This window comes from Eucalyptus grandis, chromosome 4, assembly GCF_016545825.1.
Source record: "Eucalyptus grandis isolate ANBG69807.140 chromosome 4, ASM1654582v1, whole genome shotgun sequence".
NCBI classification, from domain to species: Eukaryota; Viridiplantae; Streptophyta; class Magnoliopsida; order Myrtales; family Myrtaceae; genus Eucalyptus; species Eucalyptus grandis.
The window spans coordinates 2,212,504-2,237,722 of record NC_052615.1 but is presented as its reverse complement, the minus strand read 5'-3'; the positions used below and the strand labels follow the sequence as shown (position 1 = coordinate 2,237,722).

At 38.7% G+C, this 25,219-nt stretch overlaps 2 protein-coding genes across 5 annotated transcripts; one reads left to right on the top strand and one right to left on the bottom strand.

Annotated features, from left to right (window-relative positions):
- The first annotated feature begins 5,162 nt into the window (after positions 1-5,162).
- On the top strand, positions 5,163-13,459 carry LOC104431231 (pre-mRNA-splicing factor CWC22 homolog). 4 transcript variants are annotated; one of them, XR_005550434.1, is made up of 7 exons: positions 5,163-5,574; positions 5,721-5,840; positions 5,946-6,071; positions 7,051-7,134; positions 10,750-11,134; positions 12,226-12,530; positions 12,992-13,177. XR_005550434.1 is itself a non-coding variant. In XM_010043896.3 (4 exons), the coding sequence occupies exons 1-4, from the start codon at positions 5,398-5,400 to the stop codon at positions 7,051-7,053; spliced, it is 426 nt and encodes a 141-aa protein (XP_010042198.2). In that variant the 5' UTR covers positions 5,170-5,397; the 3' UTR covers positions 7,054-7,446. The 4 variants fall into 4 exon arrangements, 2 of the variants coding, with proteins under 2 accessions (XP_010042198.2, XP_010051901.2); XR_005550433.1 differs by lacking the exons at positions 10,750-11,134; positions 12,226-12,530; positions 12,992-13,177 and adding an exon at positions 7,772-8,087 and having other exon boundaries at positions 5,170-5,574; XM_010043896.3 differs by lacking the exons at positions 10,750-11,134; positions 12,226-12,530; positions 12,992-13,177 and having other exon boundaries at positions 5,170-5,574; positions 7,051-7,446.
- A 3,379-nt stretch (positions 13,460-16,838) lies between these two features.
- On the bottom strand, positions 16,839-24,991 carry LOC104440666 (histidinol dehydrogenase, chloroplastic). Its single transcript, XM_010053588.3, has 15 exons — positions 24,975-24,991; positions 24,685-24,892; positions 23,871-23,983; positions 23,702-23,754; positions 23,489-23,561; positions 23,274-23,375; positions 23,094-23,195; positions 22,911-22,982; positions 22,762-22,824; positions 22,626-22,667; positions 21,824-21,883; positions 21,597-21,707; positions 19,103-19,273; positions 18,541-18,631; positions 16,839-17,457 (listed from the first exon to the last, which is right to left on the bottom strand). Exons 2-15 carry the CDS (start codon positions 24,884-24,886, stop codon positions 17,174-17,176), a joined length of 1,539 nt encoding a protein of 512 aa, XP_010051890.2. The 5' UTR covers positions 24,887-24,892; positions 24,975-24,991; the 3' UTR covers positions 16,839-17,173.
- Positions 24,992-25,219: the final 228 nt, after the last annotated feature.

The window sequence follows — 25,219 nt, the reverse complement described above, 5'->3', positions numbered from 1 at the left end:
ACTTGAACTTCTAAACACTTCAAAACAAAACAAACATTTAATTAATACTCAACAAAAGTTTTAAATTGAAATTACTATTAGTGCTATTGATAGAACATCTCAATATAATATAATATAACAGACATTTTACTTAGGTTTGAATATATAAAAGAATTAAATAAATAATATATAATATACGGGGTTGGTCCTGAGTTGGACCAACCCAAAATTCTTAGGACCGAGGACCAACCCGCACAGTGTTGGTCCTAGAATTTCAGGACCAAGGACCGACTCAGTCCCCTTGGGAATCGGATCGGGACCAGCAAGGTTGGGTCGGTCCGGGATCGATCCTAGACCGCTGCTCACCCCTATTCTCTCTCTCTCTCCCAAACCAGTAATGCTTTTGTATATGTAAGTTAAACTTTTAAGATTAATTCTAAGTATGAGCATGCCGGGCATGATTTGGCCCCATTCGCCATCAAAGAGTGCGATATCTATTTCAAAAAAGTGCAATAGTAGTCAAGTTGTACGAGGAGAGCCATGTGCATTTGCTCAGTCGCCTAGCATATCATGTGTTTCGAGTCCCGGCTTAGAATCAAGGTCTCTACCATGACCTGGAAACATCGTTGAATTTACAATTGTGTTGTCTACATGCTTCATCAACAAAAGCTCAACTCGACATCATCCAACATGATTACTATATCCTCCTTTATGATGGAAGTGATTTGCAGATGAGATGCTCACAACTCACACAAGAAGAAGATAGGTGGGCCCATAGATCTATTTCACCTTAAAAAACAATTACAAGACTCCCCTATTTATAGACTTGTTACATGATATTTACTCTTCCTAGTAGGAAAAGCTAACGTTCGGGATAAGATCTAGAAACTAATAAAAAAAAATCATCATAACTCACCTTATCTCTAAAAATAATCACTATCTCTAATACCGGCACATTTGCATTGGCACTGTCCAAACCACTTAATCACTACACCTAAAAATAAGAATAGACTCATTATAGATAATGACGAACATATTCATTAAAGATATCGCTGCAATTATGACTCTCTTTCGATGTAGGTACCGAATAGTTATCTGCACCGATGAATTTGGTTTAATTTCTAACATTTTCTTACTTCTGGTTCCAACCTTTTCCTTTTCTACTGCTGGACAAGGAATGTAGGGAAAGATGTGGTAGAGATGAGCTGAATCACCATCGATTCTTTGCACGTGTGCAAAGCACGGGAGAGTACGAGGGCTGAGTTCTCCTTTTGGGCTTTCCTCGTCGATTCCACTGACGGCGTCGCGTAGAATGCTGCAACAACTGGACGCCCCGAAAAAAATTCCATGTAATGTTAGTACAAGCCATATGTCAAGCTTTGCCATGCTTGCAGAGAGCTCATTTCAGGTGGCCAAAACATGGCTGATGAAGTACAACGGGATGTCATGAACAATTACCGACCATCGGTTTGTGCAGAACTAAATGACTTTTGGGCGGAGAGAGAATCCTGTTCCACCTGGGCCGGCAGGGAAAGCGTCGTGCTGAAAAGGCTGCTGAACGTGAACAAGCGTGATCATCTCCACCTCATCCTCGTCCGCCGCCAGAGCCGGGCTACTCCTCCAGAGCAGGTGGTCCAGCATCCACCTCTGCGAGTAGAAACTCCTTGCTCTCGTCCACCGCCACCATCACTTTCATCTTCGATTTCTTCTCCGCTGCTGCCGCCGCCGGCTCCTGCATCAACATCAACATCCCCACCACCGTGCTATCCTCCGCTGCTCCACGTTGCCGTCGTAGCGTCCATCGCTGGATTTCGCTTGGGGCCTGACCGGGGGACCGGTGAAGTCATCTGGCTATTTTGGCTCTCCCTATTGAGAGGAAGCAGAGAAACGGGAAAACGCGGTGGCAAAAGCTGAAGGAGGAATGAGAACATGGACACGTGGCGTCCATGCAAATGCTTACAGCCAAACTTTCCGTACCCTATCTTCCAGGGGCATTTCCGTAATGATGCCGAAAATTTTCATTAATCGATATCGGTTCAGTTAGTTTCGCGATCACATTTCCGCTTATAGGCTGAAAATTTGACTTTTTTGAAACTCTAGTGCTACGGCGATTTCATTTTTACCGAAATTAATCTCACAAATCTAAGCATTCACACTTTCAATGACCCTCCGGAGAAAACCTGGTGTGGGGATGATTTGAAGTAAAGAATTGCCAATGTTAAGCTTTTCTTTAGTGTAAAATCGTCGGTATTTCTAAATAATGGTGTAGAAAATATATACATTATCAATTGGGAGGGTGTGAGGCGTACGTGCATCAACAAGTTAAAAGTGCATCAACAAGTTAAAATAAGGAATGCAGTCTTGTTGGGCACCTTACTTAGAGGACTATCGGAGATGGCCCTCACAAGTGTGTATTTTGTATTTTTGAATGATTAATTATATTTAATTGTTCACTTTTCTTGATCCAGCCCTTCATTTTCAATTCAAATTATATCTCCACTCAACTTAAACAGTCCAAAAATTGAAGAATTTGATCTCACATCCATATAGCGATAATTTTGTGTGAACTATAAATATAAACGTGTCACGTCATACCCTAGGAAGATTAGATTGATTCATCAACTTAGTGGTATAGATATGGGTCTCTCTGAGTTTATTAATGAAGGCACTTGCTATAAACTTAGTTTGTTGTAGATTACACATTAATTATCTAGAGGAAACCAAATAAACTGTGTAAATACGATCAAACTTTAATATCGCGCTAGCACGGGCCACTGAGCTAGTTATTTAGTACAATCAATAATGATTTTAGCTTTAGAGACACTTTACGAAACTAAAAAACAAGTGAATCTTACTTAATTGTTAACGACAAATACGAAAAATAAATGCATCCAGGCACTACCTATCAATTGTTAATTACAACAGGAATAATGCTTAACTACGTATGATTTCCCAACGGTCCGGAATTCCAGTGATTGAGCACCTCCGCTGACGGGGTTAGGATTTGATTGGAGGGTTTCGAAGAAGTTTGGGATTTTGATTGCACGGCGGAACGTTCTCCTCCTCAAAATTGGCTGTGCCGCGGTGGCAGAGCAGGACAGCAGCGGTGAGGATTGCTGCTCCAGGACCGTCGTCGTTGTCGTCGATGATGTCCTGGAGGTCTGGTTTGGCTTCGACTTCGCGTCGTATGAGATCGTGCTGCCAATGCTCCAAGCACGAGTGATTGCAGAGATCCTGCTTTCTCCGTTTAACTCTTTTGTTATGTAAATATACTAAAGATCGTATGACAATTATTAGACTTTTCTATGTGCTCTTGCTTTTCTTAGTTAGTCACTTCTTGTGAATTTATTGTATAGAATATGCTTTTATCCGTATAATACATTTTTTTCCAGTGGATCCCTAGTTTTAATTTTCAGTTTTTGCGATGTTTTCTTACTTTCTGGAACAAATGAACAATCAATTATTTGTTGTAATTACCTGCAAAACTCCCGAGTTACGAATGTGTTTTGTTTTGCTTTTGAAAAAAATAAATAAATTATTTACCATCACAGCAAAGATATAATCTCAAATATCGACAAATTACAAAAAAAAAAATAAAGATATGAATATTACGTTGTGAAAGATTTAATATATTTACAATTTAAAAAAAAAAGTCAAAATGCGTGCTTGATATATATCGCGCGTTAATTAATAATGAGTAAGAGTTTTTCATAAGTTGTGAAGAGGCAAAAGAAAAAAAACGAAAAAGAAAGGTATTCGTGAGTTGTTTGGCAGCGAGACCGTGAAGTCCCTGCTATTATTTGCACCATATGGGGATGTGCCGCATGATTAAACAAATGATTTTGTTATAAAGTGTCCAGAGGCACTAGTTTAAGGAACTAATTATAGAAATAAACAAATGTTTAATAGAATAGCCTCATTTGAGATCGATTAACTGTGATAATGTCAACGGAACCAACTAGATGAGTTTTGATTTTAATCAAATGTAAAACTTACGTTTGATCTATCTATTGATACTATGATAATTCGATGAAACTCATTCGGTCTCAACTAAACGTAAAACTTATGTTTGATCTATCTACTAAAAAAAACAACTAAAGATCAAAAGCAATTAGTTGCTTTAATCACTACCTTTAGTATAATTGAATGGCCACATGATCGATGTATCGGGTAATGGAGTTGTGGAAAGAAAATATTTAAGCGCAAGAATATTAGGTTGCCCATCCTATCATATTAAATTAGATCTTAAGGCTTTTACAATTGCTAATGGCATACATGTAATTTTTATCATAATTATGTATGTGCTAGATTCTTATTATATATTGGGGTAATATCTTTTATAGTTGTAACGTTGAGGCCATGTTTGATTTTTTGGATTTCTAACCATGATAGGATATAAAATCCAAGAGATTTTACTATATCTTATCCACTATTTTGTGATTGCAAATTAGAAATATTCACATAATAGTATATATTGTTTGGTATAAACACCTATATGAAACACAAATTTTACATATAGAGATGGTAAAAAAAACACTATTTTCTACTTTATTTTTATTTTTTATTTTCCCTCTTTTTTAATTAATTTCTTCTTTTTTTTAATTTCTTTCTCCCATTTCCATCATTCTCAAATAAGATTTTATTAAATAGAAAATTATACTAATATACCTAAAATACTAACAGACCAAAAATATGTAACAAATTTATATTTATATATTGAATTATATAAGATGGAATTAAATTCGAAATATATAAATAAAAATAAGTTTAAATTAAAAACGAATTTTTTTATTTTTTATTTTGAATTTCCTATATTAGAATTCAAAAATTATTTATACTGAAATATAATTCTAATTCGTTAATTTAAGAAATTTTTTTATTTGAGAACAAAGATGGTAAAAAATAAAGTGGAAGAGAAGAATTGGGAAATTTTTTTGTGTATTTCAATATATCAAAATGAAAAGGACATCAACCTAAGTTTTGTGATATAAATATTTAAAATAATATATATCGATAAAGATACGCATAATCAAAGAAAGATACATAGAATCAAGGTAATTCTCAAATATCTCCTAACATAGGAAATTATATTAAAAAATCCTAAATATCTCTAATAAAGATTATGTAAAAACAATTTAGGAGATTTTTCGGCACAAGAATGAATAAATTTTCGTCGTCTCCATCTACCATATCGTCTGGCGATATTTACAACGGACTGCGGATTTTCCGGGTTCGGTTCTCGTTACCGTTCCTCGTACTTCTCCGAAAATACCTCGGACTCTGCTCTTCAATCGATTTCGTCCGTTATCTCGGAAACCTCAAGCGACATCGATCGATCTGAACCGAGAGAGATCTCGCGGGCGTCTTTCCAGCGTTCGTCACTAGCGTTCGTCGTCTGAGTTTGGAGTTGGAGAGAAGATGCTGCCGGAGCTACACTTCGAGTCTTCGTACCTGCCTAGGGTTCGGAGGAGGCCCATGAAACAGCCGGTTAAGGTTCGGATCATGCTGCCGATGAGCATCCGGTGCAACACCTGCGGGAGTCACATCTGCCAGGGCACAAAGTTCAAGTCCAGGAAGGAGGAAGTCGTCGGCGAGGTCAGTGCTGCACACCTTCGGTTCCGTGTTTTCCCATCTTCTTCCAAGTTCGAGTTGTGATGATGATGCTTTGGGTTCTGTATCTGTCTATGGAGTTGACCCGCTTTGTGCTTTTCCTTTCTTGGCCTTCTCTTGTATTTTGGCAGACGTACTTGGGGAACCAGAGATTCAGGTTTTACTTCACATGCACCAACTGCTCTGCCGTGCTCGCGATCAAAACCCAGCCGCAGCATCCGGATTGCGAGGTGGAGTCCGGAGCGACGAGGGTAGGAGATCGTGCCGTTTGAATTGTCGGGTTTTGTTGGGTTTTTCTAGAGTTGGTTGGACTTTGGGAGAATTGAACGTGACTCGTGCTTTTTCTATTTGGGCAGGTGGTGGAGAATGGGCAAAGGAAGAGGGAGGCTGAAGAGATGGGCGATGTCATGAAGTCTAGGACGTATGATTTAAATAGAGAGATCGATAGTCTCCCGCCTCTTGATGATATGAATTCCATGAAGGTAAGTCATTTGAACCTTTTGCATTATTTTTGTTGCTGTTTGAGTATGGATTTGTTGCAGTCCCTGGATGGAATGTTTATGCTGATTGATTTATGCCAAGTTCTCAATATAACATTGTTTCCAAGGACATGAATTGATTTCCTTTCTTCTGTTGCTTAGAAAATTCCATAGCCTTGTGATAACCGTGTGTGTGATAATTGTGAGTCTAGATGCAATGCTAGAGGCATCTGCTGCAAAGGTTTGACTTGTTTTCCATTTAAACCAGCATTCTTCTTGCCGTATATAGGGGCACTTTCCTACTTAGAATCCACATCACCATTCTTGACCACTTTGGTCTTCTTGCCTCTACTTACAGTGTTAAGTTCGGTTGCGATCATGGTTGTGTTTATGACTTGATGGTCAGACCTTTTATTCCATGAGCTCTGACTAGGAGAATCTTCTCCGTACTGTTGTCCAATTCCCATCCCTGACCGACAAAGAAATTGGTGGAAGAGGATGAAGTGCACATTAACTCATGAGTCCTAGATCAAATCCTCAGTGCATATGCATCTGATGCAAAAGTTGAACCTGTTAAGTGCCAGTACATGCATGTATTTCCAACTCTTAATGGAAGCATCTGCCAAAATTTTCAGAAAGAGCACGGTTTACTGGTTTGCTGATTTTGTATACACTACCAATAAAACTGATAGTACCTCGATTGGATAAGAAGGACAGGTGGGCGTGCTTTGTTGTTTAGATTGTCTTCCATGTGCTTTCTTGGGCCTTCTCCAAATAATTAGTAGTGTTGTTTGAATCTCCCCTCTACCTAAGAATACATATTACTAAGTTGGTTTCTATTTCTTCATGTGATTTGTTAGGATAATTTCGCAGGCGTTTTAGATCAGATGCGAGCATAAGTTGTTGATTTAATTGGAAGTGTCTTTTGCTGTTGAGGCCTAGAGAAAAGCTTACTTGTATGGTGGTTTGATTTGAAATGCAGTAGAGAAAATTTCTGAGGAATTGTCGGACAAGCCAACAGATTTCTTGACAAAAGCTAGTACCTGTGACATCTCGAATAACAGAGGTATTTCATGTTTTTCGGACATGTTTTCTTCAATTATGTTGGCTCTCCTTGGATGGGATTTATGGCATTAATGTCTGCCTGAATGATGGATATGTGGAGATAGATAGGCTCAGCACTTCCCTTTTCCTGCAAGTGCTTTGGGTTTTATTAAATGCAGTCTCCCTCTGTGGAAGTAGACTTGACTTTTAGAGAGTAACTTTTTCCATGTGACAGTGGTTGCTTCTGCGAGTTTTCTGGTTACATTTCTGTGTCCTTTCATCATGTTTGTGGTGTTTCTGTTTTACGTTAGAAAGAGATATTGCTTGGTCGTTACATGAGGATCTATATTGTGCGGAAAGCATCTAAGCGATTAACAAGAATGGTGGTCTATGCAGTGAGGACGGGGATTGAGTTGCAAATGATACCATCTACTTTCTTGCTGTATCAGCAGAAAGCTTTTTGAGTCTGTCTCCGCTGTAATTTCTGACTGAACCAGGGATTGATTATCAGATTAGCTTTTAATAAATCGTGCGTTGTGGGAGTTGACTGGGCGGGGTGAATAAAGACGCTGCTTCCATTAAAGGACGAGCGTATGGCTGTAGACTGCATCTTTGTGTTGGCTATGTAATCTGCTGATGGTGGTGTTGTTGCGATTCAGGGTCAGTCATCCTCGCAAATTAGATATATACTTTTAAGCACTAAGCACACTTCAAGGGTGCGAGGAACGTACGACGGAGTACTGTCCAATTGCCGAAGTGGAAAGTAACACGACATGGATAGGAATGTGGAGGGAGACGTATAATGGGGTGACCAAAAATGTGTCTTTAACTTAATGTGAATTGTTGGAGAGCTTTAAAATATATATGTTGATTAGAGATGCATGACAGTCCCATGAACTATGAAATGAGGAACAGAACCATTAGGCTTCTCGCTGCTGACAATTAGCCGATCGGTATCCAATTTTCCGGTAGCATTATGTGGTTGAAATCCCGTTTTAAAGAAATTCCGCGGATCACGCTGAACATTGACCCCAGCCCCATTACGAACTTGATGACACATGGCATTTGGTGAGTAGACTTTGTTGGTTCGATGCCCTTGCACAAGCAGGAAGCATTCAATTAAGGATGGCGAGGGTATTATTTCCTCTCAGATGCTTCCTAAAGATGGCTCACTGGGCACCTGACCAGCGTCCCCGAATTCCATAACTTAGTTCAACAGTGCTTCATTAAAATTGTCCCAGATAACCCGGTTTTCATTTCATTCGTCCACTGACCCGAAAGGTTACCACACGGACCGGTGATGAAAGTTTTGCCTTACTAAAAATGGGTAGTACGTGGCCTGCCCAGTAAATCAACATTTCATATGAACGTGACATTGAGTATGCTAGCGGAGCATTTCCTAGAACTATATAAGACTCTCAAAATATTATTTTTGATATGATGGAAAGACAAGGTAAATTAATAACTGCTGTTTTAGGAACAAATTTTCTATAGTCAGTAGCTTTTACAGAGAGGGGGTCTAGCCTTGGTAGGGACGGACGAATCCTGTCTATTTTCACTGCCGAGGGCCTTAGGCCAGTGCTAGCAGGATTTCTTCAGCGTGAGAAAAGTTGCAAAGGGGTTGGAATTCGGAATGAATGCAACAGGTAGTAGTAACCATTCCCAAGTAGTAATCACTGACTTGAGAAAAGCATAAAATTTGAGGAAGAAAAAAGGAAAGAACAAATCATAGCTCACACTAGTAAGAGAAGAAATGATGGATGATGATCTATTTATCAAAGCAAGATGTGAAACTGATGATCGGTTCTGCAACATTGATTCTAGTCATCTCAAAAAATCATTCACCGGATTTTTATCTCATTTCAAGTGTTACCCAACTACATCGATTCATCGAAGACTAGAGTTTGTCACGACAGGACTGAGACATTCTATGGGACCATGATTCTGCCAAAATCCACAACTCGCAGATGTAATTTAGATCTTAAATTAAAGTCGGTTTGTAATTTGATGGGCATGTTCTGTGTTTATTCACGTAGATGTTCAGTTCAAAGAGTAATTTCATGTAAGTGATTTTTATTAAGGTTTTCTTAGCCCTCGCCATTCTGTGATTTTTTTTTTTAATTTTAGTTTTGAATTTCGTTTAATTAAAAAATAAAGAAATATGCTCGGATGAATGGAATTTAAAAAATGAGATGTTCAACTTTTAAATTGTATATTTTAGCATAATATTAGAGCACGTGTCGAGAGCTCAAAACTCCATACTTCCCTCTCAACTCATTGCTCGTATTGGGTTCACGAAATTAGTTCACATTAAATTGGAGTCACACCCATTACACAAATAACTTGGGCATATAAGTGTAAGGGGTCGAGTTTCATGTGAAGGGTGATAATTGGAATTTAACATCACTTAAATACGTGGTTATGTAATGGAAGCAATTGAAATATTGAGGACTCAACTGCAATTTTTTGTTGAACCTTTTGAGGTTTAAGGCTTGTGTGACGCAATTTTTTCCTTTGATTTTTCCTATTATTAGTGATCGCCCAATTGATTATAACTTCCCTTTGGCATTCATCAAGGTAATCGTCGTTTATTCGCTAGAAAAAAAGTCTGATGTCGTACAATTGTTTAGGGCTAGCCACTCAGGTTGGGTGTCAATATCGTATATGCGATTTGTGCCAAATAATATCGACTTAAAGTATCAAAATTTTGATTGTGCATGCCAAATAATTAACGTACAAGGGAAGACGTATTTATTTATGTCAAGTTGTCTCAACATATAAGATTAGACATGTCGTGTTGTGTCTTGTTAGTAAAATATATATTGAATTTGAATTCATTCAACGAACTCGATCCAAGTAGTTTATCTGCGTATTAATTCAATAGATCAAAGTTTAAGATTGGATCTTACGTAATTGGGAAACCTCTCCTTTATTGGTGTCGCCATCGAGAACGTACATTGTTTCCGTTTACAAGTTCGACTCGGTGAATAAAGAAGACAAAAAATAAATAAATAAAGAAGATAAAAAAGGAAAGTCAAATTGGTGGACTCTGTTGACCGGAGCAAGAAAACGGGTGTGGAAAGTCTCTCGCTTTCTTCGTATCTCGCGTCACTTGCTTTCTATCCATCGAGTCAGAGGGTCGCAGGTATGGTAAATTCTCTCCGCCATTGAAAATTTCTGTTTTACTTTTGTGGGTTGGATACGACTGCGGTAACGTGATGAAAACCCAACTTCTTCCCACCCAACCCCTCATTCGCAATTGCATGACATGCTTGCTCGGACAGAATCGATGGTGGATAGTATTGACTCTTTAAAAATATGCATACGTTTTGGGTCAGATTTCCCGTTCAATCGTCCTGATGGTAGTGGCCAAAGTTGTTCTAACTCGCGTGCTTAGTTGGTGGTAATTTGGAAGTTTGTTCCATCCATGATCTCACTCCTACCAGATAATCTTGGCGCTCGTGAGTTTACTCTGTGAATTGGGCTGTCTTGTCTTTAGTAGTAATCTGTTATGATTGATGGTTGCTGCTGAGTCATTCTTGTTTCTAGTAATCAGAAATTCATTCTTTTATTTTGGATTTGTCACCGTGAGAAGAGATCACCCTAGTGAGTATCATTCTCTTTTCCATCTTCTCAGGCTGTGGTGATCTTTCCAGCAGCAACACATGGGGTTTGGATCTCATCGAGTAAGGGAAGACGATGGGAGGAGAGATGGACGGGAAAGAAGACGGAGGTATGATAGTGACCTGAAGCAGAACGAGAAAGAGGGAAAGGGAAGAGACGGCGAGAAACAGGGAATGGATGGCAGAAAGGCTGATAGTTGGAGACCAGAACAAGCATCATCGCAGCAAGGCCATATGAATAGTGACGAGGACGAGGATGAACAGATGAAAATTAAAGATGAGACAGAGACGAGTCTTGTTTATCTCCGGAGAACGATATATCTAACGATTATGTCCAGTGTCGATTTCGAGGAAGCAGGGCAAAAACTATTAAAAAGTAAACTGGAAGCTGGACAAGAGGTGAGACAACATTTCATTTGTTGCAGCTGAATTTGAATACCTATCTTATTTCTTGCCCTTGATTTCTAAGAAGGTTGATTACTCATGTCTGGTGATATTGATAATATTAGTAAATATGGCTGATTTTCTTCCCAAACAAGCTGTGTAGTTAGATGAGGACAATATTACTTTTGAACTTGCTTTTAGGCCTGATCTTTTAGAGCTGATTCCTTTGCATGTTATGATTCATCTGTAAACGAGGATAGACCGGCGTGGCCTCTGTGTATTGCACCAACTTTGAAACTGCGGCAATTGAAAATATCTATGTCCAATTTTTTGCATGGATGCAAAAATGGTGCTTTTGCTTTTCTTAATTTGTTTTTGTATTTCATATGCTCCCACTATGAAGTGATCAATTTTGTACTTACATGTATGGTTATTCAAGGACTTTCTTGCACGTTACTTGTGCCACATGAGTTTTGAGTAGATATGGAGTAGATGAAAATTTGAGATCTTGTTGGCACTTCTGGTTTTTCATCTCCTTAGTATATTTTGCTTCATCATTTTCATTTGACTCAGCTGATAAGGCATATGGCAGCTTAGACCAGATAGCTTAAAAGTAGAATCCTTTTATTTGGAAGCATTTAAGGTTTCACTGTTTCTGCAATTAGTATGGTAGATGGCGCATAATGCTGCATTAGTGAAGTTTTGCTTGGTTGTGTGACTAAGCTTCTGGGGTTGAGTTTCCGCAGAGTGTAGAGATTTCTAAAATTGACTGGTTTAAAGGCCAACAGGGGTGAGAACTTTTAAAGGGGGTGCTAAGCTTATTCTAAGCTCGATGGTGGATTCGGTTAATATCTTTGATTGCAACTTTCATTGATGACGCTAATCGTAATGATCTTTTTGTTGCTTGTAGTTTCTCATGCTAATTTGTAAGAGAAGTTCATATAAAGATTCTTTTCAACATTTTTCCTTCTTCCTTTATGTGTTTTTTGCCTCCTTTACATCATGGACTTTTAAAATTCCTATTTTAGTCCATCAGCTGCTTCATTTGCTGTCCTTGGAACTAGTTGTCTTCTTTACTTACTGTCTTTTTTCTTTGGGGCGTGCAGATGGAATTATGTATAATGATTTTGGAGTGCTGCAGTCAAGAGAGAACTTACCTCCGCTACTATGGTCTGCTGCACAGCGGTTTTGCACGATCAACAAAGTCTATCAAGAGAACTTGGAGAAGTGCTTTGTTCAGCAATACTCAATGACTCACCGTCTGGAAACAAACAAGCTAAGAAATGTGGCAAATTTTTGTACGCACTTACTTGGCACCGATGCTCTATCCTGGCACGTCTTGGCGTACATACGTTTGACTGAGGAGGACACCACTTCATCATCACGAATATTCATCAAAATTCTCTTTCAGGTTAGTGAAAACCCAACTGATAAAATTTCAGACTTACTGTTGGTTTCTTTTACTAAAATTACAATGGTAGAAACAACTTGTGAATTCTCTAAAGAAGACTATTGTTATATACTTGCTTTGGTGGGGAGAAATTACCAATGGTCAGGTCTCACCTCTTTGATGTTGGCAAAATATGTATATGGCCCATGAAATAAGTTTATGTGGGATGTTTCCTTATAGTATCCAAGAATATTTATGCTGGGCGGAATGTATGCAATCTTGATCATGGTCTCCATCTAAGTTCTAGATAGATGCACCACAAAGATTGTTATGTTTTCTGGTGCTCCTTTTAGTATTTGCTCTGTTCGTTGGCAAATGTCAGTTAGTACTCATTATAATCTCAAATTAAATACCTCTTGAGTGCTAACTTAATTATCGTTCCCTGAGATAGGCTTTCATTGACATCACTTTCCCTCTTGTAGGAACTGTCAGAGCATCTGGGGATTCGTTTGCTGAATGAACGCCTGAATGATCCATTGATGCGGGACTCTTTTGAATCAATTTTCCCTAAAGACAATCCAAAGAACACAAGGTTCTCCATCAACTTCTTCACATCCATTGGACTTGGTGGCATAACTGAGAACTTGCGTGAGTATTTGAAGAACATGCCGCGGCTCATCATGCTGCTGCAGCAGCAGCAAGCATCATCAAGCTCAGATGATGACTTCGGAAGTTCGAGCTCTTCTTCTTCTGAATCATCTGGAAGTGATAGGGTTAGAAAACGCAGTAGATAGAATACATATTAGGGGAGACTTGTTTTGCCTGAGCTACTGGTGTAAATAGATTAATGTGATTTTGTCATTAATGAGCAAACGTATGGCGATTTTCTGAAAGTAAACAGTTTCTTCTCTTAAACGTTGGCAGTGAAGACATATGGTGGCAGAATTGAGGGATATGATATGATAAAAGCTGTGCCTAGTTCTGCTATCATATATAAAAGCTCTGTCTAGTGCTGTGCTTGATGAACTTGTGCATCTCACTTAGGTGGGCACTTGCCGAATTGCAAATTATCAGATTTCCTTGCTTTTGTTGGAGGATGACAATGTGTCCCCGATGACTTTGTTGAACATGATAATGTCACAAAAAGTGAAGACCTGCCTGCTTTTGCTGATGGTCCAACCTGTAGTTTTCCTTGTTGCGATTGGTATGGGAATGTATGCTCTTCATTCTTCTCCATTGTTCTTTTAACTATGATGCCAAATAACCGGCTATTTACCACTGTGAATTTTACAGAAGAAAGAAATATGAAGCTGAAAATGTTTATTTGGGCAACCCTGTTCTAGGGTCAATAAGAGCCCGACTTTCATCTGACGGCAGAACTGTACCCCTCCCAGGTTTTTGTAGATGAAGTAAACTTCAACTCTGTTCTTCTGGGCGGGTATCTTGTCCTTAACCCTTAATCTCTGGAGGAGGTGGCAGAGCTTCCTCATCGTCCATCCCTTGGATTCCGACATCTTTCGATATTGACTTCTCACCAAGAATGTAGCTGCACAGATAAAGAAAATCTACGTGATTAGTAATCGATTCCCAAACTTCTTCAGATCTCTTCTATGTGAATAATAGTCAATTCCCAGACTCCTCCAGATCTTATAGAGAGAATGACGACATGATGACTTTTTAGAAAACTAGAATGTACCTGTTCATGTCGCTATCTGCGCTGGGAGGGTAGTTTAGCAGTCGCTGAAGCATCAGTGAAGCTGCCTTTCTATCGCGTGCAATGAGAACCGCATTTGGCCACCATCGAAGGTGTGTGCAACCTGTCATATCTTCCAGTTTCAGCCCCCATTCTCACTAGTTAAAGGCATTTGAACCACTACGTCGAGGAACAAATTCAAAACGCTGCGTATACTTGTTTTCCTGACTTTTTCAGTACAATGAATCTTATCCTAAATCAACCCAATTAATGCTGAGGCTAGAACTCTTGCTTTCTTGGTAGCACCATTGCCATCTGTACTGGAGGCAACCGGATGAAATTGAAAAGAAGAAGAAGAAAACAGGAATTATCTGATAAAGGCGAACCGTTTGTCAAATCTAAAGAGGTGCCCTCTCCTCCTAGAAGTGTGCTATTTCAGAAACTAAGATGGCACTACACAACTCAAAATACAAAATGTCATTCTGTAATATATGAGGCACCATTCAACTAGTTTCAAAAGAAAAAAAAGATCTTGATGGAGAAATATGTTGGCTTCTGGAATACTTTATGAAATTAACAAACTTGTTGAACCTCATCAGTTTTGTGTACACTCCAGAAAATATTCCTTTGCCTTCAAGTGGATACCACGATCGGTACGAGGTGCTTCTTCTGAGCTATTCCATTTCCCAACACAGCTAATAATCCCAGAATGCAGCGCCAAATATTTTTAAATGGTAAACACTGATAATCATCACAGGGAAGCATAAGTACGGACAAACCAGTAAAATCCAGTAGTATAAACTTAAGTCGTCTAAAAATGGGTATAACTTGCCAAGGATGTGTCATTCACGTAGAAAATTGGAGGACATGTATCGAGGCACCCTGCATGGAGCTGATCACTGTCTGCACAGGTTAGTCCCGCAAAAGATGGAAAGTCACGATTTTGTATGGTTTTTTCCATCTTTACAATCCAATTGGGCACCACCTACTATTTCATTAGGGGAGAATGAGTTGGTGAGTGTTTACTTCTGAAGCGTTCAGAAACTTCAACTGAAAGCTTTAAGTCAAAGGAAATGACCATAGGATGCCCAAAAAAACACTAAATTCAATCCTGAAGAAGCTCCACAGGTGGAATGGCATGAGTGTATAGATTCTTGTTATGCAGCTTATGAGATTATCCCACTATCCAACTCATGTTAAAAGATTGAGGAATTGTCCAGACATGAAAAATTGACGACAACTTTATTGAAGGAGGAGAAGAAATACGTTTGCTCTATGTTGCAAAAGCAAAACTTGTTTCGACACTCTCACGCATTCCTGTAATGCTGCTTGTTTCCTTTTGCCGGGAACTTACCTGGCATCACCCATGCAGAGGCTGCATAAAATTGAGGACGCAAAGCAACAAAACTTTTAACCGTCGTATGTAAGTGTATTGGGTGCATGAAGGTTGTAGGATCATTTGAAGTTTGGACTAACCTAACAATAGGGCGTATGATAAAGATATGATCACTAATCAGATTTTCATGCGACACACAGGGATAAGACTGTATTGAGTACTCTAATAGAAAAATCTCATCGTTGGATTGGAAAAATTTAATCAAAAGTTGTCAAGAGAGCAATAAAAATCTCCTAATGACCTTTCCATTTAAGCCAGAAAAAACTAGCTAAGATAAAGAAAGACAGCCAAATGTAACGTACAGAAAAGGTCAATTCAAACTTAAGAACCCAACATATAAGACCATGCAGAGAGCAATTGAAACCTGAAACAACAGCAATATCAAGTTGTTGAAGATAAATAACAAGCAGAAATGACAGGTTCTCAAAAAATGCAAAACTGCATAAAAGAAAAATAGAAGCAAATTAACAAGGGAAATAATCCCACCAAGGAAGATTATTTTTTGCATATACAAGGCGCTAAAGAGTTAAGAAAACATTATGTAACGTCATAGAACTGCAAGAAAACTTATACAAAAATCAATTTAGACTTGAAGGAGGAATGAAACAACAATGTTAGCTTCAACTACATCAATGCAGTAGCAACAGAGAATTCTATCTTAAATAGATAATGCTGAATCTATCAACATGCCAAGGAAGAAGAAATCCAGACCTACAGTCAAATTATAGGTGTCAAAATGGAAGGGGACTGCAAGTTCTCAATTGAAAAAACAAGGAACGACTAATAGCCTCTTTGCTGCCTCTTTTTCCCCTTTAAGTCTAAAAGCTCATTCTCTGCATCTCAAAAAATCAACTAGTAGACGCAAAACGTCACTCTTATAAAAAAGAGGAACCTATCATATCAATGACGATAACAGATTCATCCCAGTGTTTTTCGTCTGCCAGCTGAACTACGAGGCTGTCACTTCCATTCTACTCCTTAAAATCGCCAGATATAAATATCGTAGAGAAAATGGTATGGCAAGCTTTTAGGTATGGTAAGCCACGACTTCAAATGAAACTGACTTCTCTCATTATTCACTTAATGAATCCACCATATATGTTGTGTCAGGCGCCATCTAAACCTTTCTAAAATGTAGAAAGAACAACATGTAAAGGAATACGCCAAGCTAACTCCGAACCAACTAATTGAAAGATTGGAACATGCAGAAGGACACACACTACCTAGCAATAGCAGAAACTTGGCTGGAATCTTTTTTAACATTCATTAATTTTGCAAGAGCAAACACTATAAAGAGAGACAAAATTACAAATTATAGAACTGTTTATTCTTTTCCTAATAAAAGAAAAATGTCATACCATAATCTCAAGGCAAAGAAACAATGTCACCTAAATGTCACCATCTAGTTTAAACAGAAATTTTCGCCTTCTTTGAACAATCAGAACCCTCAAAAACGATATTAAAAACCCTGAACACACAATTTGGGTACAAAAAACTGCACACCATTGTTCAGATAACCAGAAAACAATATCCATCCAGAGCGTAGTTCAAAGAGAGATGAGAAGGACAATGGACTCAGCAGACATTTGAAGCGTGTTTCGCTTCAATGTCCTTAAGCCTAAGGGTAACAGCTCTCTTGTGGGCTTCCAATCCCTCGACTTCAGCCATAACGGCCACATATGGGCCAAGGTTTCTCAACCCTTCCTCTGTCAGAGACTGAACTGTCATGTACTTCTGAAAGGAGTCGAGAGACACTCCACCATACATTCGTGCATACCCATAAGTCGGAAGGACGTGATTTGTACCACTGGCATAGTCTCCAACACTCTCTGGTGTCCACTGGCCTAAAAATACAGAGCCTGCATGATAAAGGAAAGAGCTGTTCATCACAAAAGAGCTAGCACATGCTGGCAGTGAAATATGAAGCTGTTGATTCAGCACTCATTCTCAAATTCAAATATCCTCTATCTCTAGCGCTAGCACAAGAGAGGATTGGAGATTTGATCCCCCAAACCCCCTTTCCAAATACCTGAACGACCTTAAACATTGGATGGCCAGTTAATAAGCAATTGCAAGACAAAAATAAAGAACAACCTTTCTCCAAAAACGAAATAATATAATCTTAAAAATTTCTTGGCAGTCGTAGCACTATGCTTGATAGTTTTTCTTTTCTAGCAATAGCTGCATACTGAAGTTATTGAGCTCCGTCCATAGTGCTGACTGCTCTCTCAATCAGTTTACTCTTAGTCTTCCTAGCTGCTTAGTCACAATTGGTTCCATAACTTGACAGATTAAAAAAAAAAAAAAAACTGCATATCTTATTTCATTCATATTGTCAAAACCAACTAGCAGTAAAAAAATTGTGTACAGTTTTCATGATATTATGCATAGAAATGTGTCGGTAAAGTTATATAGAAATTTCTGATCCCAGGAGTAAAGGCTAGCAAGTTCTTCATTACCCAAAATAGAATAGCAACTTAGACAATGAAACACATTATATTCATGAATAAGCACAAACTGTGTGAATCAATTATTAGGAACTTGCCATTAACATATCTGCTTCACAGAAATCTAAAGAAGCTTATAATGAATTTATAGAAAGTCATCATATGAGGAAAGCTCAAGGGACTCAAATGAGGTGAGACTAGACTTGGAAGGAACTTGCCACGTGGTAAATTTATATGTAACTTGGAAGGAAAAAAGTAGATCCCGAAGTGCAACCAACCCATTGACTTTAAAATCAGGGGCTCCAGCAAAACTTGGGTGAGCTTGAAGCCATATTGGAAATATCATTTAGTTTTTATGACAGAAAGATGACCTTTTACCAGCGATTCATAGAACACAATTAGGAGCAACACATTACAAGACATGTAATTAAGGAAACGAAAGATGGCGAAGGAACAAGCTACAAACACAGCGATGTTGCAATCCACAAGTTATACCTGCATTCTCAATAAAGCTCTCCCACTTCTCAGCATCTTTTACATTGATGATAAGATGCTCAGGGGCATACAAATTTGAGAAGTAAACTGCCTGCCGATATATGTAGTACCGTTAATATCAATAGCAAGTGAATGCACAAATTGTTGCATACAAAAACACATGAAAATAGAAGAAATGCACATTTGAGATTGAACAAGAAAACAGCAATGACTCCAACTAAACTTCCATAGGCAATGAAGTTGCGAAGCAACATATGAGAACTTTTGCAGAAAGGAAGTGAAAACTCCTTGAGATAAGCCAAATGCTATCTGTTTGGGACTTTAAAGAACTATAAATAGGTCTAGCCATCACACCAAATGTGTATGTTGCATGCAACCTTATGAAGTGCCTAAATATTCGTACTTTATTTCCTCAGGAATTAGGGGATACAAATAGACTTTTATCATACTGGGGAAAACCTCTGACTTAGAGCATGGACATCATAGGTCAAATCTCAAATTCTTCTGTGCAAAGATAAAACATAAGACTCCCATATCAACAGTGAGAAGTAAGTAGCACAACCTCAACCATATCACGAGCAAACACAACGAAGCTGTGGCTTAAAGCTTTTGAAGCAAACTCTCCCCTAGGAAGACTCCCACACTGCTTGTTTATTTCTTCCTCAGTAGCCTTTATATCCACTCCATCCCCAGCTATGACAAGAACAACTTGACTGTCAGGACCATGTTCAGCCTGACGATGAATAATGTGTCAACAAATTAGACAATATGACAGGGAACACAACAGATAAAACCACGTGCCTCATGTGTGGGCAATGATCTCAGGAGTTAATGTGACCAGATGATGACTGAGCAATTGACACAGCATGCAGTGATTTTGGAAAGATCAAGCATCAAGTCAATAAATTAATGCAAAAAAAAAAAAAAAAAAAGAATACTTCATCCACTGTTGATCGCAAAAACTTGAATTTACAGCACAAAGTTCCAAAAAATTGCACGACTCCCTAATAAAAGTACATCCAACTAATCAAGGAAAAAACAGACACTTTCAAGTTGATTTTTGAGTATGCCTTGCTTCCTTTCTGATGTAAAACAACCAGACTAGAAGTAAATCGAGAGTGGAAGTACTATTTCGGGACCGTGACAAATGCCATGAAGACTGAAATAGTATTGCAGGCTGGAATTTTGGTGGATCAATTCTGAAATTTGATGTAAGTTTATAAAAAAGGATCTAATTGAAGTATTTGAATAGAATAAAAGAGTTTTCGAAAGGAATGATAATAATTCTCAAGCATTATATCTAAGGCTTCTTAAGCATCACACTAATGGGCCTACCACATGTTAAATCTTGAACTATTGCTGCAAAGACCTAAATTTTACCATGTTGTAGCAATTCAGTCCAGTCTACAAGTTAGACAGCTGTATATACCTCAGGAAACGAGCAGAGACAAATACTTAAACCAAAGGAAAATAGCAGAGCCAGAATACTTATAAAAAATGCAGCTTGTACCGCAACTCTAAACATTTCTACACACATCAAAGAAAGCAACAAAACTCTCCGGTATCTTAAGACACCCAGCACTAGGAAGAGGACATACAAGCCATTAAAATACTAGGCACAGTGCTTCTCTGTTCTCCCATTATAAGGTTTGGGAGAGAATTATGGACTGAATGATAAGACTAAGAGAAAACAACCTCTACCCTAGCACTCCAGTAAGTCCAAACTTGTAATTGCCATAGAGGTGAAACAGGAAATGTAAGCACTTTAAAAGAAAAAAGTAGAAACATGACTGAACCATGCTTGATGCCATTACAAGATGTCCAATAGCCAAAGGGTGGTCCTTCCTTTTTCTTTTTTCTTTTTTTCCAGACGAAGGGCAGCATGGAACTAAAGAAAAACGATAGTATCACATTGTGTGAACATTGAGATAGACTCCCCACCATAAACAGGTTGTGGAGGCAACCTTTTCATACCCCGCACAATGCTCAAGGTTCCAAATTAACATGCTCACAGTGATAAAGAAAGCTGAAAGTAAACTTCAAAACTTTTAACCTATAAGTAACAACCACTAAGTCCCCCAAAGAATTTCATTGCACAAATCGTGGTGCCTGACATTGTGCTAAACATTGTATTTGAAACCCATTGCTCAGCCTACATCTAGAATAGAGCCATCACATTCTTCCCAGATTTTACATCTTAAAAATCCACACAGCAAAATTTTTTATTTAAACGATGCACCTCAATTCATAAAGGTCAAATGATCAAGATAATGCCTCATGAGAAAGCCACATGGAAGAAGCAGGAAACAAGCTGATCACATAAACACAATCATGCCGCAGGCATGACAGATGAGAATCAAGGAAGCACAGATGGCCATAGAAAGTGTCCGCCAAACAAAAAGCATGGGCAAGACATTTCCTCCCTCTGTCCTCTGTATTAGCATTTTGATCTTTTACCTCCTTTTCTGGATAGATCCTGCCAAGGCAAACCATTGGAACCACTTTGCTGAATCTGTCCAATACAAGCTGTGTTTTGAATTCCATGAGGATTTAACTCGTCCCATTGAGAACATATCCTAACTCTCCTCTTGAGGAAATTTTTTATAGAGGATCATTTTTTCCAAGATGCAATATGAAACTCACTTGCCTTATTAGTCACTACTTTCTAGTGAACGCCTTAAGCTAAGTGCAATTAGATCATCTACAATTTCTGTAACTTCTAAAAAAATGATCAAAAGTGAGACAACAATATACTCAATTCTTTTCTTTCTGTTTATTTGCTCTTCTATAGGTAGTAAATTTATAGAGAAATAAACACCTATTTGATTTCCAACTAATGATTAGAAGACTTTTTTTTCCCACCCATTTCTGAACAAGAAGGCAAGGCAAACTGATTGTACCAATGCAGATGTCTACATAGTTTATCCCAATAGATGTCTACATTATATATCCCAAGACAATGTTTTAGAATCTGTGGAATACGAATCAAATGCATCACCTTTTGAAGAAGTTGTTTTATTCATTAGACATCAAATCACTTCACAAAGTAAAAGCACCTGGGATAACAGATCAGCTGCTATGTGGACTGGACTGGCATACTTGTCTGCAATGACAAGAACTTCCGAAGGACCCGCAGGCATGTCAATGGAAACCATTGCTTCACTGTTCTGTTATGGAGATGAGATTACACAAGAGGTGTTAATTGGTGATAATAAATCAGCAAATGGTATCAGGCTCCAGCCATTTATTTATGGAAAGGACAGAGAATAGTGCTCATTTATACTTGGACAATCATTTTTGCAGCAGTGACATACTGATTTCCTGGACCAAATATCTTCTCAACCTGCCAAAAATAAAAGCACACCAGTATGATGATCATTAGATGACCAGATGACATTTATTTTCACAATGACTGAACAACAGGGAACAAGTTCTATCACTTTGTATGCAATCTAAGCACAGAGCATAATTTCAATTGATACTGTTCAACCCCCCTTTTTCCCCTTCTAGTCGTTTTTCCTTATCTGAATACTTAAGCGCACAGATTTCTTTAAAAAAATTATATCGAGACCATAAACTCATTGATAACAAAGGTCAAGAAGTCCATTTAAATGCATCCACATCTACGTGTAACAAAACATTTAACCAACTATTCAGATAGCTGTTATTAGATCCCTTAGGAGGCCTGGTTATACCTCTTCCAAGCAACCGAAGAAATAGCCAATCTAATAATATTCGCCTGGTTATACCTCTTCCAAGCAACCGAAGAAATAGCCAATCTAATAATATTCTCATATTCACATATATGAGAGAACACTTTGAACCAAAAACTTCTCTCTTCAATTTTGGCTGTTCAATAAATCTTGTCCCACACTCTTATTCATCTTTGACGGAAAAGTAGGGCAAGCAATGGGTGAACCATGTCACTGCCCATAGACCTCATAGGTACAACACTAATCAGGATTTTCACCGAATAACTATGTCGCTGCACTTTGCAATCCTAAGCATTTGTTGAAGAAAAGATTCAGGCGTTTCTCTAAAAAGTGCTGATGACAAAGGATTTCATTGATACCAATTAAAAGTACCTTCGGGCAGGATTCAGTTCCCCATGCCATGGCAGCTATGGCCTGTAGAGCAGAAAATTCCACAAATCATGAAAACCTAACCATGTGAAAGAAACAGATAAAAAAAAAAATCAGTAGTCCGTGTCATGTTTCAAACCTGTGCTCCTCCAGCTTTAAGGATGTGAGTCACACCAGCTTTCTTGGCACAGTATAGTACTTCCTTCAGGCAATAAAAAAATAAAAAGGTTTAATTAGCTCATATTGCTTATCATCTAGAAAAAAACATCTTTTTGGAGGGAAATTTACCTTGCAAATGCTGCCATCCTGACTTGGGGGGGTTGCAAGAACAACAGTCCTACACCCAGCAATCTGTGCAGGCTGAAGTGTGCAACAAACCAGATGTCAAGTAAATCCAATTTTTGATATATGAAAATCAAATTATTTGTTTTAGTGGGAAAAAATAACAGGAGGCAACTTTCATCCACTTACAACTGCAAGCATAAGTGCTGTTGATGGTAGAACTGCAGTACCTCCGGGAACATAAAGGCCTACGGAGCCAATGCTCCTGGCCACCCTTTTACATCTGACACCCTGAAGGATCACAATATCTAAGAGCCAAAATGAGATTACTCAATTGAAAAGGAGAAATCAGACAACATTTCTTCTCACTTTCATATTCTCGATGCTCTTTTCAGGGGATTTTTGAGCCGAATGGAAGGCATGTATATTATTATAGGCCACATCAAAAGCTTCCCTCACTGTTGCATCAAGCTGCAAAATTGACAAATAGGTCAGGATTTTATATCCCTAAAACTGATGACCTCATAGAGAGGCGCTGGCCAACAAAGATGAGTATTTGAAAAGCACATGTTATCTTATGGCACCTCTGGGTCTGGAAGGTCAGACACGTTCTCAACTATCTTCTCCAGCTCAACTTTGTCAAATCTTGCAGTGTACCTATGAAGCATACAGGCTGGACATTATCATCCAAGCAGCGTTGGCATCATCACAAAGTACTCCTAACTTCATAAATCCTGCATTGTTGAAAGAATGCCAAACGGAATTCAAAGAATATCGTTTTAAACAAGAACACAAACTCTTTGACTGCAGCATCGCCTCTACTGTGGATGCCATCGACAATCGGAGTGACCTAAAGGAGAAAATGCCGCAAAGCAATCAATGCAGCTGTCAAAAGTGAATGGATGAACATAATTAAAGCTAGCCAACAATTAGTGTCGTGTGAACTAAAACAGTCTCAAGACTCACCACACTAAAGATTTTCGAGAAATCAATACGCGGTCGGGCCTTCAGACTATTGAGCTCGCTATGTGTAAGCTCTGACAGCTTGTAAGACTTCATGGAACAACTTATTTTCGATCCTATTAAAACAGCAAAATGCATTGCAAGCATTTAAAGGCCAAAATTATGAGAATCCTGAATGAACTAACTGGAGCCCATTCAAACAGCAGAAAATGAACAAAATAACAAATTGCTGAATAATGGCGTGCAAAAGAACCAGGAATAGCCCGGATCGCTCAAAACCGGTCCGGTTCCCAGTTCTAAGTGTGGAACTGCCCATACACTCACTCAGACCACACTGATAATAAATAAATATATATTTAATTTCTACAAAAAATTTCCGACCAAAAAACTTTAAGAACAAAGCAAACCCTAAAATCCATAATCTGAAACTCAATACCCACTAATTGAGTGTTCGTCTTGTCTCACTCTCACCTGGTATGAGTTGTCTTTCTATCTCTCACTCATGGCCTCGACTCTCGACCTCAACGTCCATCAACTCACGACGTCAACTCTTAACTTTCAATATGAATCCAATCTTTGTACTGATCTTGCAACTAAGAATAGGAAAGTTATTTTTTTTTGCTTGATGGAACTGGTTCCATGGACCCGCCCGGAACCAGATCCATGAAACCAACGGGTGAAACCCAGTAGCAGTCCTAGTGAGCAATTTTTCGATTCCATTGGAACCGTCCACCCGGACTATGCTCGCTCCTATTGCTGAAGACAGCACCAATTAAGACAGAAGCATAAATAAAACTAGAATTACTGATAAAAGTACCGGTTATGGAGCAATTTCGCCTACTACCCTTGACGACTGGCGAAGAGAATGCTCGAAGTCGAGGAGTGGGCAGTAGCTCGGCTATGGAGCAATTTTTCCGACGACCCTCGATGACTGGCGAAGAGAATGCGCGAAATTGAGGAGCGGGCAACAGTTCGGCCAAAGCACCGCTCCGGTTACAGCAAAGAAACTGTCTGTCCATCACCACCTTCAATCAGGAGCGTGACTAAGAACGATGAATTTAGTTCACAGAGTAAATTGAGGGTTGAGGGTTGCTTCAAAGGCCGTACCTGACGAGGGAGGCGGCGGAGGAGATTGGGCGGCCGCTCGAGTCCAAAGGCGGCGGAGCTGAAGTCGCAGTGTGCGCTGGGGAAAGAGGGAAACGACCATAAATTTTCTTCAACGTTTTTACCTTTATAATTTAGCCCTAGTTTGAAATCAATTGCCATATATACCCTTGACGTCAATACCCTTCCAATTTTATTCGGAGTTAAACATATCGATACTGAAAGAAAATAATTGGTCTTATAATTAT